The sequence below is a fragment of the Terrapene carolina genome, unplaced genomic scaffold (assembly GCF_002925995.2).
Source record: "Terrapene carolina triunguis isolate 2854851 unplaced genomic scaffold, T_m_triunguis-2.0 Scaffold33715, whole genome shotgun sequence".
NCBI lineage: Eukaryota > Metazoa > Chordata > Testudines > Emydidae > Terrapene > Terrapene triunguis.
Genome location: NW_020698066.1, coordinates 414,052 through 432,547, shown reverse-complemented (window position 1 = coordinate 432,547; position 18,496 = coordinate 414,052). Strand labels below are relative to the sequence as shown.

General features: G+C 41.0%; 1 protein-coding gene across 3 annotated transcripts in view; it reads left to right on the top strand.

Moving 5' to 3' along the window:
* The first annotated feature begins 1,051 nt into the window (after positions 1-1,051).
* Positions 1,052-18,496, top strand: part of LOC112110662 (upstream-binding protein 1) — a 49,328-nt gene continuing 31,883 nt past the window's right edge. For all 3 annotated transcript variants that reach the window (XM_024205773.3, XM_024205772.3, XM_026663491.2), the window contains exons 1-3: positions 1,052-1,764; positions 11,978-12,129; positions 16,720-16,796. In XM_024205773.3, coding sequence (XP_024061541.2) covers positions 1,652-1,764; positions 11,978-12,129; positions 16,720-16,796 — 342 coding nt within the window. In that variant the 5' untranslated portion in view covers positions 1,052-1,651. The remainder of the gene's footprint in view (positions 1,765-11,977; positions 12,130-16,719; positions 16,797-18,496) is intronic.

Genomic DNA, 18,496 nt, shown 5'->3' with positions numbered 1-18,496 from the left:
CCTTACCATTTTCAGAAGTCATTCCTTAAACCCAGCCCAATATGCCAAAACTCTCCACAATCCTGCTCTCAGTTCAGCTTCTTTTTACAGCTTATATATTTATTGGCTTTAGAAGTAGTTTCTTACTAAAATAGTCTAGATAAAATATTTTTTTAAATAGTAAGACCTCAGCCGTAGTCTGTCAGGGGGTTGATCTAGCTCTAAATACGCATTTGTTTCCCATTGTTTGTTAATTTTCTTCCTTTTTTAAAATGACTGGTTACACTTTTAATTCAAGAGCAGGTACCTAGTTTGGGGAGGGAGGGAGGGGCCTAGATGTCTTGGTTTTACAGAGACGGTTTTGTTTTACATCGGTGCCTATTACATCATCCCGATTTCCCACACTTGCTATGGGGTCAGCCTCGGGGAGCTAAGGGGGCAGCACGGCCCTCCCCGAGGCACAGCGCTGCCCTGCTGGGGGGGGCCCAGCACGCTGCCTCACCGGTGCACTGCACTGGATGCTCTCCGCCCCTGCTGCAGCCCACAGGCGCTCTTAGAGCCAGGCCCCGCCCCAGGCAGTGACGTGCCCAGGCTGCCCTGCTCATTGCTTTGCCTGCCACTCTACTGCCGCCCATTTCCTTTTCCCGGAGAGTGACAGAGCCCCCACCTCCTTTTCCAGCATGGATTGGTTCCTATAGCTGTCAGTCTTAGGCTCCAACCAGTAGCCAGGGCAGGGTTAACGCAAGCGCTGTCCGTGCAGATGCGCCGCCAATGAGGGCGGGCTGTAATACTGGCTACCAGGGCGACAACAGTTCCCAGCATGCACCAAAGGCTTATCGCGAGCAGGCCCCGCAATGCATGCTGGGCTTTATAGTCACTTCTCCCGGAGTCGCTCGCAATCGACGTCGCGGGGCCTGGGGCACTGCCTTTTGATTGGCTACCGTCTACTTTGCCTCCCTTCGAGGTTCTGATTGGACAGTCCTGCTGCCCGCCAACAAGCTCCAGCCAACCTTCCCTCTCGCTGTGGCTAAGTCCCGCCCCGGTAGGGGACCTGAACGGGGAAGGGGAAATAGCCGCCCGCCATGTTAGTACAGGTTCTGTAGCCGCGCTGGAGCGGAGACCCCAGAAGAGCCCAGTCCCCGGAGCGCCTGACAAGGAGCGGCGCCGCGTCTCTCAGCGGGGTGCTCGGAGCCCGGCTGGGGAGACGGGGACAGCCGTAGCGGTACCGGGAAGGAAGCGGCGCTGGCGGCCCGGGCTGTTGTCGCCGGCGGCGGGTTCCCGCCCGGGCTGTAGCCGGCGGCGGGTCCCCAGGCAGGGGGTGGTGCTGTTGCCGCTTCTCCCGTGAACGATGCGGCACCCGCCGCTGGGCTGGGTCGGAGCTCGGCCGGCGGCGGCCCCTTGCTGTGTCCGGGCCGAGGCCGCCGGGTCCCGGGCCCCACGCGGCGGCTGGGCGAGCGCAGGATGCTGAGAGCGGCCCCGCGCCCTGGTGCTGCTGCTGCTGCGGGGAAAGGGCCCCCCCGGGGCTGAACGCGGACTCTCCCCTTCCTCTCCCGGGCTCTCGGCGCCTCCCCCGGGCCCTACCCGCCCCCGCCGAGTCACCGCCTCCCACAGGAGTAGCGGCGGCGGCGGGGCTGAGCTGCTCCTCCCCTCCGGCCGCGCCGAGCGGCGGAAGATGGCGTGGGTGCTGAAGATGGATGAAGTGATCGAGTCCGGGCTGGCGCACGATTTCGATGCCAGCCTCTCCGGCATCGGGCAGGAGCTGGGAGCCAGCGCCTACAGCATGAGGTACCCGCCCCGCTGCGCTCCCCGGACCGCCGCGGCCAGCAGGTCCCGCTACGCCGTCAGTGCTGCCCCCGCAGCCGCTGCGGCGCTCCCGGTGCCTGGCCACATGTTAGGTACCAGCGCAGCGTGTACCCTCTGCCCTGCTGCGGGAGGTGGGTGGGTGAGAGCAGCCAGATCCCAATCCCTTCCTCCTCCAGCATGTGCCCAGAGCCCGCCTTGGGCGTTACTCCTTCGTACAGCGACGATATCGCCATACCCCAATAACGCGTACTGGGGTGGGGACGCGGACGGGCAGATGGCACCGTCTACAGTAGCCCATGTTTGCAGAGACTAGTACAGGGTTGTTGTGAGCCTCTTGTGCAGCTTAGCTTTAAACGTCTCCGGGGATGGGACTTCTGCAACCTGGGTACATTCCTTATTAGGAAGTCTTTCCAAAGTGCAGATATTCTTAACATAAGCGCTGCTAGTTTTAGATCTGTGTTCTTCCCTAAATCTACCTTTCTTGTTCTTTTTGCATCCTTCAGGGTGGTAATCTGTCATATTTCCCAAAATTGGTGTTAATTAGTTAAGCTGTTTTTATTTAGTTTTTCATTAACTATCTAATAACTTTTATTGCTCTTCCATGAGCTCTAATAGTCAGCATTCTTTCAAGCATAGTATCTAGTTGTACTTTTATTAGGCAGCTCATCTTTTGCTTAATAATGGTGACTTTGGGTCTCTGTGCAACCTAAAATAGTGATGGCTTTTATTGTTTGTTTTTCTACCGTGTCACTCTTCCAATTCATACCCAGTTGTACAGTCTGTTCTCATTAGGTATATTTTCCCATGATGGGTTTCCAGGTGTTCTTTTCCACTGAAAGTGTTTAAGGTGCCCATCACCATGGCATCTGGGTGCACTTTAAATTTAAATGTTTATTTAGAATAAATAGATTATATTCCACCTTCCTTCCTTTACTAGTAACACCAATCTAGCTAACCGTAAAGGACAAAGAAAACCTAGCCGTAGGCTCAGTGCCAAGAAGTTCCAGAACCTGGTTGGGAAAGCTTAGACAAAGAGACAGATCTCATACTGGGCAGTAAAGGTAACCAGGTGTGGACTTGGACATGTATCCAATAGGACCTAATTTCAGAGGCGAGGGCCTGCTGTTTAGAATGCTGCCCTTCGGTGCACATCATCTTTGGACCAGACAAAGCATTTTCATAAAAACAGATGACATACTGGTGCATAGGTGATAGCTGGCTACTGAGATAACTGGATTTTATTCAGTTTAAGGTTTTGTCAAGTAACGAGTACCTTGAATTTAATCCACAAAAGAATTGGTATCGAATACAGTATGTAAAGCACAGGTGTTTCTATACTCTTGGTAGCTTACTCTAATCAGTTTGGTGGCAAAACTGAACATTCGCTGAAGCTTCTGAGTGGTCTTCAAAGTCCAGGTATTCTAGTGTGTGTACCTGCTAAGGTGATTTTCATTTAATTCACTTACCTGCACTTTTAAAATAGCGATTTTTGTTAAAGGTCTGCCAATCTGAAAAATTAGATACTCTCTTTTATTATCAACTTCACAGGTATCTCATTCCCACTTGAGATTGTTGGTATTTATTCACTCAGCTCTCCTCTGTGGTAGCCCATCTTTCTGACCCATTCTCTTTATCTCAGTCAAGATCTGAGATGCTTCATTTAATGGGAATGAAGTTGTGTGCCAGGTGGTGCAGGGCCTGCAGTTCTTGCCTGAGCTGTTTTTATAATCAGTTATTTTTGTGAGGTCAATTTTTCTTATTGTCCATCTCTTTATTTTTCTTAGTGTTTTTTTTTTAATTATCATTTATTTTCTCTAGCTTATTAGTAATCTAGTTGCTAATACAAATCTTCTCTCAGGTATATTTTTAAACACTTCTTATTCCCTGTAACCAGTCTGGCTAGCATTAACTCATTCTACTTTTTATTTATTTTTTAAAATTATTGTTCAGGCTTCCTCTCAAAGCTGATTTTATATGCCCATTTTTGGTGCATTTTCTTTGTTTTATTTGAAAGAAAAGGTTTTGTTTTAAAAAACAAAACAAAACAGACTTTTGAGTAGTCCTGTTAAAATGCGTTGTTTCTTCTGGTTCTTTGTATTATCTATCTGAGGAATTCTGATCTGAGCTTTGTTTATGATGCCTCTCCTTCCATGCTTATAGATTTTAATTCTTCCTATTGCATGGTATTGTTTCTTAGCTCGAGTACTGCTGCATCCTGTGAATCCATGCCTTACTATACTAATGCTCCTCTTTTCTCAGTCACGTCTTGCTTTGTGTTTGGTACCCAATCTGAGATTTTGCTGTTGATTATATAAATCATGATCTCATAAGAAATTATCACTCAAATAGTAGCCATAGCAGCAGCACTTAAAACATTTTTAAATAAAAAAAAAAATGTGCAAGTTGTGAAATTGCATGTAAGAATCTAAAGTCAATATTGCACATATTTTTAGGGTTACAATAAAGCACAAACTAAGTTCTTTTTAGATAACCTATGGGCAAAAACATTAGCACTATTTTGCAATTTTCATCTGTAAGCATGTGGTCAAAGGAATTGTCTAATTGGGATTGTATTATTCTTTGGGTAAAGTTCAGAGTCGGTTACCCAAATATGCTGGGTTTTTAGGTACCAACAACAGATATGTTAGGTCTTGTATCTGCAGTAGGACATAGTAGGATATGATTTGGGTTAGTGATGGTGACATAAATGGAAAAATAAAAGCAAGTGATGGAATGTAAAGAATGTGACCATGAGTCTCATTCTGTTGTGCCTGTTTTTGTATGAGAAGTCCAATATTTGTAATCTCTGGAAGGAAGTGACAGAAGAACGTGTTCATCTTTTGAAAAATAGGCTTGCTATATAGAAATAAACCTCTAGATCATATGTCCATGCTCTCTCTCTCTAAAGGAAGACTAGCATGGGCTTCCTGCCCCACTACCAGTCTTCATAATGTATTTAGTGACCTGAACACTATTTTTCTATGTGGGGATTCTCACCCAAGTTGATGGTCAGTTTATGTCCAGAAGTATGTTGTCAGCCAGTCCAGCATTTATCCAAACAGAATACCTGTGGATGTCTATTAATCAATGTAGATTTTAAAGAGATGCTGTCAACCTGGAATTGAGTAATTTTAAAAATTTCCAGGTTTTAATGATACTCTTTAAATAGTAGATCATGAAATTTAAAAATATATTTAAAAAATCTTTTTCTGATCATCTGTTTAAGCGTTCTTTATGCTACAGTGAAACTAACTCTACATATGAAACAGTGACACTTGATATGTACCTAGTGCTGTTAAATGTACAGAAAACAAAACAACCCCCTGAACTGGAGGGGAAAAAAATCAAATATTTTTTTGCTAAATTCTTTTAGTGATGGTAATTTTGGCAGTTACAAGTAACTATACTAGCTATGACACTCACAGAAACGTGACATTAAGTGCTTTTATAGTAGGTCCTGTCAAAGTTCATGACCAAAACCAGTATGGTTCCGCAGCCCTGTGAAAACTACTTAAGCTGTGTAAATGGTTAATACTCTGAAAGAGGGTTAACAGAATCCAGATGCAGCAAACTTGGTTCTTTTGGGGCAAATGAGTGTGTTTTGTGTTGTTTTTTAATAAGGCATCAAATAGTGAAGGCTGTGTCAAGAGAGAAAATGTTCATCTTAAGAAACTATTCACTGTTTCTGTGGTGGAATGAGAATTTTTTTCTTCTCATATCATGAGAGCCGTGAGCCTTCATTTAAACTAAATCAGATTACTAATATACTTTTTTCATGTTTTATACTTAATTTTTTCAAAACTGGCTATTTCGGTTTAAAAACTGCAGTTTTCAGTATTCATAAGTTACCTGCCAAAATATGGCCTACCATTTGGGGATTTGTTTATTTAAACTCTGTAACTGAGAGCCAACAATAGCCATTAACAGTGGGCTAGAAAAAAATCACGTAAATTCATGTGTGAAGTAGGGTGACCAGATGTCCCGATTTTATAGGGATAGTCCTGATATTTCGGGCTTTGTCTTATATAGGCACCTTTTACACTCCGCCCCCGTCCTGATTTTTCACACTTGCTGTCTGGTCACCCTAGTGGGAAGTGTAATGCTTGTTAGTTAAACTGCTACTATTCAAAACTGTGTGTGCAATAGAGGAAACTAAGGTTTTGTCCACTTTTGTAAATTGACCAAAACAGCTATTATGAAATAGTTACTTCGGAATAAACCCCATATGCAGATCTTTATTCTAGAAGTGGATTAAGCTAAACCAGGAAAAAGTACTCTTACTCTGGAACAAGAGTCTTAACACCAGAGCTTATACCAAAATAACTATTCTGGTATAGCTATTTCAGTAGATTTCCAATTGTAGACAAGCCCTTAAAGGATCTGTTCAGCTTGACTGCAGCATGGGAAAGTTAGGAGTGGCCTTGGGGTTGGAACTGGGTCTCTTGGAAATAAGAACCAAAACAAAGAATGGAAGTTGGGGAGCTGAAATTAACACAATCATTCTTTCACCCTGACAGTATCTGAGGGAGCTCCTTACAGCCTGGGGTGTTGGATGTTTGTGGAACTTCAAAAATAATCTATTCCCTTGCTAAGCAGAGGCCTTGCAGTTGAACAGGATCCATGGACACTAGCCGGCTAGAACTCCCAGTTCAATTCCCCACTAATGTGGGGGGTGTGTGTGTGTGTGTGTGTGTGTTTGGATCTCACAGTTGGGGGTCCCCCCTCCCATTGTTGGTTATGTTGGTGTCTGGCTGATATGTTTGTCTCATAGCTCTTTAGATGCCTGATAAACTTTTCAAGCTCTGCACTAACAAAGTAAAACATTTAGGCGAGTGATTCAGTACGCACTTCTTTTATGTATTTGTGGGCACTGTTACTTTTGACAGATCAAATTACTGTTTAATGTAGTTCCCGTAACATTACATGGCTTTCTAAACAAACTTGAATCTTTGTCCAGACTTCTTGTATAGTTACACACACCAAATTATCTAAGTCAGTGGTTCTCAAGCTTTTAGCAAGGACCCCCATTTTGATTTAAAAATTTTCAGGGACCACCAAACCCCTCGCTAAGCCCCGGGCCCTGCCCCCATTCCACCCCTTCCCTCAATGCCCCGCCCCACCCCTGTCCCTCCTCTTCCCTGTTTCTTTCTCCGTCCTTCCCCAGTGTACCCCGTCCCTGCTCCTCCCCTTCCCACCCAGCGCCTCCTGCACGCCGCTGAACAGCTGTTCCTCGGCGTGCAGGAGGCACAGGGAGAGAGGTGGTGGAGTTGATCAGTGGGGCCCCCAGTTTGCGAAACACTAAGTGATCATTGAGTTTTCCTCTACTATTTTAAAAGTTCTGAGCAGCTTTTTTAAACAATAGATCAAACAACTTTTGCACTTCTTTTCTTTAAATATTATTTTTTGTTTGGCTATTTTTTTCCACATACAAATATAAAGCACAATTTATATGAATATAACCTTATTTTATTTGTAGTAGATCCCAGAAGTCCTGCTCCAATTAGGATTGCAGCTTTGTTATACTGGGTGCTGTGCAAAACATAGACACAATCCATGTCCTGAAGAACTTACAATCTAAAAATTTATAGTATACAAATGTCATACATAAAACAATATGCATTACATATTACAAATACCTTTTTAATAGAATGGTAAATTTGTTTACATTTTTTTTGTTCTGCTGTAAATTTTTATTTATGGTAATGACCCCAATGTTCTAGATCAGTGGTGTCCAGCCTTTTCAGCCTGATGGCTGAACACATTTCTAAAAGGTTAAGGAGACATACACCTCTACCCCGATATAACGTGACCCGATATAACACGAATTCGGATATAACGCACTAAAGCAGCGCTCCGGGGGGGCGGTGCTGCGCATTCTGGTGGATCAAAGCAAGTTTGATATAACTTACCTATAACACTGTAAGATTTTTTTGGCTCCCAAGGACAGCGTTATATCGAGGTAGAGTTGTACCTAGTACTTCAAGACAGATTCTGTTGAACTTTCCTGGCTAGTTCCTATGCCTCCCTCCTTACAACCTGTGATGAAAGGTGTGTGTGGGGAGCAGAGCAGCGGAGTGGCTGTGGCATACTGCTTTTCAGTATCCCCGATGGCATTGATCCCATGACCGTAACCAGCTGGAACAAGTTGGGGCAGCCAACTGGTTTCTCTAACCTGTGCTGAGATGGGCAGAGAACAAGGGAGATGTAACTGGTGGCTGATTCTCCGATTCTCCTTACTCCTTTTCCTGGGTTGCTGTGGGTTGTATGAGAAAGGGGAGCCATCCTTTGTTAGGTGCTCTCCTTGGCTCAGGCTCATAGCCAGTTGAGTTTCCATCCTGCTGTCTCTGAAGCTCCCGCAGCCTGTCAGGGAAGAAGGCAGTGGAGTAGCCAGAGTTACTGACCTCTCTTCTATAATGTAGCAGGGGACTTTCTGAGCAGCTGCAACAGGGAAGGGCCAGGAGCTGCTTGCTCTGAGTGCTCCCAACTCTCATCAGAGCTGTTCCTTGGGCTGCAGGGAAAGAAGCTTTGGGAGGATTTGGGGATGTGATGCTTTCTGCCTCCTTCTTGTAGTTATGTGGATGATTCAAGCACTTACTTTAACATTGCAGAGCGTGGCTGTGGGAGCACAAGTTTTACCTTATCAAATACTCATTAATACATACATTCACCCTGAGAAGTCACAATTTAGAGCCCCAAAGGCCACAAGTGACCTCTGGACCACAAGCTGGATATCAATGCACTGCATACTACATAAAAAGGTCATTTGATCTAAAACAAACAAAATTAAGAGTGGTCAATTATAGAGTCACTTTTGATTATAAAATTCTTGATAAAATGATTTTTTTGTTTATATAAATATGACGACTCCCCATTTACTCTGTGGCCTTGGGAGCCAGTTGTTTTCTTCACAAAGGAAGTAGTTCAGAAGGGATTTGTGTTTGGAAAGGGAGGTGACCTTGTGGACCAGGCAAGGAAGACATTTCCAGGTGTAGGGCTGGCACAGAAGAAGATAGCGGTCACTGTGAGAAGGATGTGAAGACAAAATTGTCTGAAGCATAAAGTTGGGCATTGTTTGCTTGAAGCAAATATTCAAGCTCTTTGGAGCTCAGCCATTCTGATTTTCTCCATTGGAGAATAGGAACATTAATAAAAAGTGATATTGTATATAAAATTTTCCACATTTTTAAGGTGGTAAAATCTTGCACTCAAAAGTTAGAAGATGTCAGAATTAAGGTTGCCCGTAAGAGGAGTTTTTTCTCGGCAAAAAGTAGAGATTATGACTGCCACCTGTGCCAAAAGTATAAAGAGGCCAGAGTGGTTAAAAAAACCAAGCTTTTTATTGAAATCAGATTTTTTGTTTACATTAAACATATTTTTCTTTAAAAAAATAAACCTGTTTAAAATTAAATTTGAAATTTTGACTTAGATGCGAAACTTACTGTAATTTATAAATAAAAATACATTGAAATTAAGATACGAAGTCTAGAAGAGAATAATGAAGTGAACCTGAAACCTGTAATAGATGGGTGTGTAGTGCCTATTTGATGCATCTTCTTGTCAAACACTTACATACTCCAGGAATAAAGCAAATTTTTCAAATTGTAAAATACTTCTGCGAGTCACTTTGTTTCAGCTTCACTGAACACAGGAGGAGGATCAAAACTAATTCTCCCCCATGACGCAAGATGGCATTCAGAGGTTGACTATTGTGAGTTGTTTATTAAAAACTTGCCTATGCAGATGAAAACTTGTAAAGAAAAGCAGGACAAAATAGATGGAACTATCGCAGCCAAATGTAATCAACGTAAGACTAAACATAAGACTGAAGAGAAATGTAGAAGATATGCTAAATATACTGAAACCTGTTTCTATAACTTTGGACAAATTGCTTTATTGCTGATGCTGTTGAAGTTTGGAAAGACCTTCAAGCAACACTGCAGGATATCCAACAACAAATTTAAAGTTTGCAGTCAGTGAGCAAGCAGATGGAGAAAGCATTTATACCACCTAATTTTCTTGCTAGTATGCACAACACAAAGTACCAGGGTAGATGCCTAACAGCCAAAGAGGAAGTTACTGTCATAGATGTGGACATCTTCTAGTCATCCATCAATCACGCCATCCATAATAAATACCCAGGATGGAAGGGACCCATGTTCAAGCAGTACATGTTTACTGCTGAAGTTCTAAATCGTATCTAGAAATACACTGTATTCTGGTTAGCTGGGTATTGTTTTTGCCTTCCATTTCCTCTCAAAGGGATTGCATGGCTTATGGAATATCCTTGGCGATTGTGGGGCAGATGGCGTCTCTCCATGTGGCTTCAGCTTTTAAACAAATGGTCTAAAGAAATCTTGAGTTAAATGTTTTCCATTACAGTAGAACCTCAACGTTACGAGCGTCTTGGATATGGAGGTTGTTTGTAACTCTGAACAAAATGTTACGGCTTTTGTTTAATTTTTTTTTTACAACTGAACATTGATTTAATACAGCTTTGAAACTTTACTATGCAGAAGAAAAAATGCTGTTTTCCTTTTATTTTTTTAGTAGTTTACGTTTAACACAGTACTGTACTGTATTTGCTTTTTTTTTCTGTCTCTGCTGCTGCCTGATTATGTACTTCTGGTTCCAAATGAGGTGTGTGGTTGACTAGTCAGTTGGTAATTCTGGTGTTTGTAATTCTGAGGTTCTACTGTATTTCCTTTCATCACTTTCTATTCTTTTTCTTTATCTGGGGAAGGCTTTATATACCTAGAGCTGGCTGTTTTAGACAAGAATCAGCAGAATTTACTAAACACTTAAGTGAAAATACATGCTTGGTAGCTGCATCCATATTGAGGGTGGCCTGATGAGTAGGAAGATTCACCTCCTAGATGTGTCTTAAGTGACTATCAACAACCTTTGTTCATAAACATGGGCAGAACAGGAGCCTTCAGTTGGATTCTTTTTTATTTTCTTAGCCGTATTGTCTGTGATTGCCACACTGGCAAGGTAAATCATCTTACCAATTTAGTGTACATACAGTAAAGCAAAGTAAAGCAGGCCATGAACTACTTTCTTACCTGATGTTAACTTTGAAGCTTGTCACCATAACTTCCTCCAATAACCCTTCTTACTTTCTTTGATCTGCTGAAGTTTCACTCATCACTTGTCCCTTTGAACCTTGTCTATGCTGTACTTCTAATAGAACCTCCAGGAACTTGGTTACAGCCTGCTTCCAATTTATAATGTAGATAGTTTCTGTTTGTGTTTGTTTGGCAGTAACTTCACCTTTCACTAGGAAAGGGACTGTTGGTTTAGGTGCTTGAGATAAGTTGCATTGTAGGTGCTGCGACAAAACTCTTCTTACTGCAACTATAATGGCTTTAGACATTTGAGCTTGGAATTCTTTCACTTAGGAGTGTGAACCTATAAGCAATATATCGTATAGAACTATTCAAGTAGGCATATCTCTTAACCTTGCTTCCCAGATGGAGAAACTGAACCAGAGCAGTCCAGTGACTTCAGAAGGTCAAAGTATATTAGTGGCAGATGAAAGAATAGAAACCATGTCTCATGGCTGCTTCCCTAGTTCTAGACATAGTCTTCCCAAAACTACCAATGCAGATAAAACTTCCTGTCTTGCTTCCACCTGTCCAGCTCCACCAGAGTCTAGAACTAGCAGATCTCATCCTTCTATACTAGACAATTTTATTCATACATTGGAAGGGAAGAACAAGTTTTTTCCACTTTATCAGCTCTCTTTAGTTTCTTAACTTTGAATGATCTAGTCAGTGAACTGAACTACTTAAATGAACTGCAATGGAGAAAACAGTCTCTCTGAACCTGCACAAGAGGCTACTGCTGTCAAAAGCTGATTTAGCACTTCAGCAAACTCTGGTTCCTGGGGCTTGGCCAGTAACTTCAACCAGTTGAGTGGTTTGACTTTCTTTAAAACTTTGCAGCAGACATGTACTGCTTAATATTTTTATATTTTAATTTAAATAGATTATAGTAACCTATGCTAAGGCCCAATCTATTTAATTAAAAAAAAATCTGATTTAAATATATTCTTGATTTTTTTTTTAATTAATTTTTATCCACTCAGCTTTTTGAAAATATTTTTCCTAAGGTGGTGGTGGTTCTGATTTTGCCTTTGTTTTGTAACATAAATGGATGCTTCTTTCAGACTGATGTTGTGGGATTTTTGTTTCAGTGATGTTTTGGCACTGCCAATTTTCAAGCAGGAAGATTCCAGCCTTCCACCAGACAGCGAGACCAAACATCCACCGTTTCAATACGTTATGTGTGCTGCAACATCTCCAGCAGTCAAATTGCACGATGAAACTCTTACTTACTTGAACCAAGGTTAGTATGCGTCTTCTGCATATGTTGTTTACCGTGGATGTAGCTTAATGAATGTTGGGATGCTGAAAAGTATAGGAATGAAAAGTAGGGGTGGTATCTTCATCTTTAGAATTTCCATGTGAAAATGAAAGACCAAGAGTGCTGGGGGAGGTTTCTGCTTACAGCTTATAGCTTTGGCTGTCCATTTCAGGGACATCTAGCATGCTTATGGTATTCCTCTTATGTCTCTCCTGACCGTCATGTATGCCAGTATGTCCGACTCTCGTGACCTAGGTCCATTTCAGCAATATACCATGGTCTAAGGGCAGCGTGTAAATATGCATGTTTTAAATTAAAAAATAAATGCGCATTACATCATATTTGCTTTTATCTACATATTCCTTGATAGTTAAATACAAATTGCTTGAATTTACCAACAATAAAAACCTACAGTTGGATCATTTCTTTGGTCTGCAGTTATATGGTTAAAGTGGTCTGGGACTGTATTTTAATCACTTTTGTAATGACATTACTAAAAAGTTACAGCATATAACAGCATGTCTAATGTTAAAGTTGACTTCAGTGGGAGCTGCTGTGCGCTTAACACTGTAGAAAATGAGGTAGGTAGGCATCTAACTACAGGCACCCAATTGTTAAAATCTTGACCTTGATGTCACAGATATCTGACTTGGCATTCTGCATTTCTGCTTGTGGAGGGATACATAAGCAAATCCTCATTAGGTGAGTAACTCTCAAGACTGCACAGGCTGCTACTAAAATAAGGCTTTAGTGACTGCTACATAGGGATCAGATAGGACTTGCCACTACCGATCATATTTTAATGTTCTGTTCCCACACATTGGCTTCCTAGGAAGTCTCCTTCTACCTTAAACTTAAAGTCCAAGCACTAGACCACTGGGACAGTCTAAGAACAGGTAAGAAGAGATGGTAACAAAATGTATCATGAAACTTCAGAGGTGCTGGCAGAGGAGTTAGAGAAGCCAGCATATATGCAGAGGGTAGTAACTAAACCTCTAAAAGGTTAGAAGTGCACCCAAAACAGTGAATTAATCTTTTAGGTATTATTCTGCAAAAGTATTTTGGTAGCTACAAAGCAGTAGGAGCACCTAAAGCCAGAGAAATCTAAAAATTTAATATTAATTTAAGTTTAAAGGCGGAGGGAATCCTTCTGGGAAGGGAATGTGTAGGGATAGAAAAAATGCCACTACTGAGAGGAGACTCTGCAAATATTGGAAAAAGATACTGAAATTATTTTGCTTCATGGAAAACAAAGGTCAAGCTTACTTCTATGTAATTAACTAGAAAATCAAGCTTAAAAGACCTGTTACTGTACTAGTATGAAAGTGAAGTGTTATTTCACATTTTAAAGGATACTGTCTGAATTTTTTTGTACCTGCGGGTAGCACTCAAAATGAATATAAATAGAGAGATTTGGTATAGGTGGGATACTTCACAATTTTTATTACTTCATGCATTTGACAACATTTTATATATAATATGTTTAATTGTGTCCCCTTTATAGCTGATCAGTTTCTTTTTGTTGGTTTTCGCCCAACAATAAAGTAAAGAGACATTATTTTTAAGAGTATGAAAATGTGACTTGGAAATGCCCCCAAATGGGGAAGGAGACACGGACAGATGTATATATGAAACTAATTTTAATTAAAATTGAAAAAATTCACTAGACATTAAGGTGGTGTCCATTTTATATATGGTTGGTTAGGTTAGTTACTTGGCTGATGTTTTTATTGTGTGTTTGTTTTTTTTTTTTGAGATAATTCAAAGGTTAAAATCATTGTGCTCTTAAATGGCAGTTAACCAGGGCTCAAGCATCTGTGTAACAATCTAGGTTACTGTCAAGTCTTGGAAAGCTATTTATGACTAACGTATGTTTGAAAGGTAAATTCTGAATGTTCTATCTGTGCAAATATTTACAAAGTAACACGTACAGGTAGATGTCCTTGCAGCCCTTAAGTACTTTACTGTCTGTCTCACTTACAGGAAGCCAGTTAGATTACTTGTCATGCGAGTCTAGCCATTTTATCTAGTAGCCTATGATAGAAAGATCTTCTAGGGAAGTCCTTTCCACTAAACTTCACCAGTCAGTAGACAAACTTGGGAAGTTTTTCTCTTGCTGAGCTTAAGGGAAGAAATGCTACCATAGTGGGTAAGTTAAAAATAAAACATATAAGCCAGAGGTTCTCAAATTGTGGTCCGTGGACCACCAGTGGTCCATGAGCTCCATTCAGGTGGTCCGCAGATAGTTCCCTTTTAAGGTGCGTGCCTGGGCAGCCGCACACGAGAGAATGAAGGGCCCACCTCCTAATTAGTGGAGCCGCGCAGGAGTGGCTCCACTAATTAGGTGCCTGGACCCTGGAGAAGAGACACATGTAAGGTGAGGTGGTGGCCTTGTGGGGGGAATAGAGGATAGGTGGGAGGGGGCAGAATCCATGTATGCAGACTGTACCTACATTTAATACTGGCATGATGACCGATATCATCTTCAGATTTCCACATGAATAAGGTCACTATGTATCTTATCTTGTGGGACTTATATTTATAACCTACTCTTTCTATATTTGTTTTAAGCACCTTGAGAGTAATAGCAGTTTTTACGTGATTGAATACAAGACCATAATATATTCTCTGTGTTATGTAAGAGGTCTGACTAGATCATAATGCTCCCTTCTGGCTTAAAATATTTGGAGTGGGGTGTGTGTACTGCATGTATTTGTTTTGGATCTTCCAAGATGGAAGGGACCACTTATAATCAAGAAGGATTTAACTGGAATAAATGCTTCTAAGAAAAATATTTTACATGTAAGTACATTGTTTGGGCTCTAAGTACTGAATGTGAAAGGGAATTTGTGTAGGCCCATCCTGTCTGGGTCTTCTGGATTGCATTTCCTTCATTGGTATCTCAGTGAGGAATATATGTAATTATTTTATGAATGGTTCAGGAAAATACCTAAATTTATTATAATAGCAATGGGCAATATTATGACAGGGGCTGTGTTGTGCTAGGTGTTGCACAAGCTTAGTAGATATGAGGTCCTTGCACTAAAGAGCTTGGTCTAAGAAAAATATAAATTGGTACAGCTTTGTGTAGTTTTGTAAATAGCTTTTTTGGTTAGCCATACATTTCTTTTGATCCTCTAGGCTAGTGTTTTGGAATCCAAATGTTTAAAGTTATTTGTCTTTATAAATACTTGATTAAAGTTTCTGAGATAGACCAACCACTAACTGAAAGGGTTCAGACAAAACTTCCTCCTATGGAAAAATTATTCCATAATTGTCCATTGCAATGTTCTTACATTTTCCTTTAAAGCATCTGGTACTGGCCACAGTCAGTGTCTCAGTATTTGACTACATGGTCTGATTTTCTGTGTAACAACCTTCAAGCACCAAAAGCTTTGCTTCTGGACTTCTTTGGAGTAAATGTAGTAACATTTAATGTTTGATTAGATTACTGGGTGTGAGTATACATTAAAACTTTTAGTGATTTTAATCTAAGTGAATTCTATGTATCTTGGGTTTTAATGTGGTACCAGTCACTATAGTATTTAAGCAAAGGAATTGAGCTGTGAATTTAGCTGATTGTCAGTTATGTCTTAGTTTCATACATCGTTGGTTGTCTTGAATATGTGGTTAGGGAATGCCAAAGCATGGCAAGTTTTGCCCTGAATCTGCTAGAGATCTAGCATCTGCTAACATAATCCTTAGATAAACTCTGACTTTACTCTTAATTACATAATGCTTCATTCAACCTGACCAGCTGACAAGGTGATATAGACAAGTCTGATTCTCAGTTGGTGCTGAATGAAATGTCTCCGGGCTTGTCTACGCTACAAAGTTAAGGCAACGTAAGGCAGCTTACGTCGACGTAACTGTGGAGGTGTACACACTGCAATGTTCCTCCCACTGGTTTAACTCTGCTGCTGTGCCTTGACAAGAGGCGAAGCACTTAGGATGACATAGTGTCAGTGTAGACACTGCGTTGCTTATGTCGCCCTAAATGGCCTCTAGGAGGTGTCCCACAACGCTTACTGTGACCATTCTGGTCACCGTTTTGAACTCTGAAGGTAACTATTTTAAAGACTGCCACTTTTAGAAAGTTATAGGAAGGGTTTTTACCCCATAGGCAGAATGTGTTTAAGGCAAGTTAAAATACAGGCAATCAGTACATAAATGCAGCTGTAAACGGTATAAAAACTCATTCCGTTGCAGTCAGAATATATGGTACTTGTGAAAATATTCTATTTTGTCGTCAACATATTGCCTTTCAGCTATTTCAGATATAAAGGAATTCAACTTTTGGTGTGGTCTGTGTTCCTTTCTGCCAAATAGGAATAAACACTTGCACTAGACATAAAGTAGGATACATAGGGTTTGGAAGTATCTGTAGTTTTAGCAGTACCGTAAAAGTTTCACTTTATTCTTATGCAACCAGCTATATACTGAGAACTCCCTATAAGAGTTCCTTAACCTTATGTTTCTACAACATGCTGAATATAAACCAAATATTCTCTGCTTTAAACATAGAGGCTTTGTATGTCACCTTTTTATTGATACAAACTTTTTTCTCTAAAGGTCAGTCCTACGAAATACGGATGCTAGATAATCGGAAGATTGGAGACATGCCGGAGATCAGTGGAAAACTGGTGAAGGTGAAGTAGAGTTGTTCTCTAGATAATAGTAATGAGAGATTGATGCTGGTTGCCAAGTTAGTCCAGTGGTTTTCAACTTCTTTTCTACTCTTACCCCACATTGCAACAGGAAAAAAATTTGGAACCCTGTCTCCCCCAAACCTCTTAATCTAACCATAAAGAAAGTAGAAGCAGTCACAACCCCCAGGTTGAGAACCCCATAGCTTAGTCTGGTTGGGAGCCAGGGAATATTAAAGGAAAATTAAGTATTTTCCTTCCAGCTAACATGGCTGCATAAAATCAAATCTGAGTAACTTGACAAAATAAATAAAACTTAAATAGTATCTTAAATCCATGGTGTGCACACATGTTGCATACTCTGTCCATTTCTAGTCACCCCATCTCAGAGGATATAGCGGAACTGGAAAAGGTTCAGAGAAGAGCAACAAAGATGATCAGGGTTATGGAAGCTGTTGTATTGTGGGAAAGGAAAAATAACATTTGTCTATTCACTTTTTCCACACTATTCATGTTTGTTTAGATTGCTATTATATCCCACTTTAGTGGTCTCTTTTTTCTAAGCTAAACAGTTCTAATCTTTGTAGTCTCCCCTGCTATGGAAGCTGTTAGCATTCCTTCAAAATACGATCAAGATGGTGGTTCTGAAAATCAGATATTCTTTTGGTCTGCATATTAGGTTTTTACCTTCAACTGACCTGCCTTGCTGGCAGAAGGGAAGAACATTCTGTGTGTATATAGCAAGGCCCATAAGAAGGCAGTTTTAAAAAACCCTAACTGTCCCTCACCTTTTTGCTTTCCATTGCAACCCATCTTCTATCTTGCAAGCTTCAGTCTCTTCGGGATAGAGACTTCTTTATTTTGATTACTTTGATCATCACTGTACATTGTCTGCTCTGAATAACAAATAGTAATATCTGTCCTTAATTTTTTTAATCACAGTTGAGTATTATTAGGGAGAAGGTAGCTACTCCATAGTTAAGATTGAAGACTTGCTTTCTATTATAAGCCAGCTAAAGGGCTTTGGAATTTACAAAGTGCAAGGTAGCAGGCATCAGCAGGAGCCCAGCATAGGTAGTTTATAGAGCTCTGCATACTTTCTCTGGCACCAGAAGATCAATCAGTCATGCAGGTCTCTGGACCTAATTCCCAGATGGCTTCCATGAGTCACTTGCTCCTGCTTCCCTTTTACTTAGAAGCTCTGCAGGGTGTTCTCCTTCTTACCTCCCTGTGGCTGTCATAAATATTGAAAAAGAAAATAATAAGGAAACCAGGCAAAATCATTGTTTATTTAAAATTAATGTTGAGAGTACGTCATAACTTACTGGTTGTTGTGGGGTTTTTGTTGTGGGGTGTTTTTAGTACAAGACTGTTGTAGTTTAAACAAAAACAGACAAAAGCCATTTGGAATTCAGAGCTGAAGTTAAACTTCAAGAAACTTAAACGTCTGAAAGTATGAAATTAGCACTTTGACTCTGTCCCATATAAAGCTTTGTGTTTTGCTGTGAGTTATTGCATTTTGCAGATAGAGGAAGCTGAAGCACAAAGATTTATGGGCTTGATTTTTTTCAGAAGTGCTGAACACCTGCAACTTCAGTTGAAGTCAGTTGGTAGCTGTGAGTACTCATCACCTTAGAAAAACAGATCTTAAGTGTCTTGCTGAAGGTCATGCAGCAGCCCAGTGGCCGCTGAGCAAAGAATCC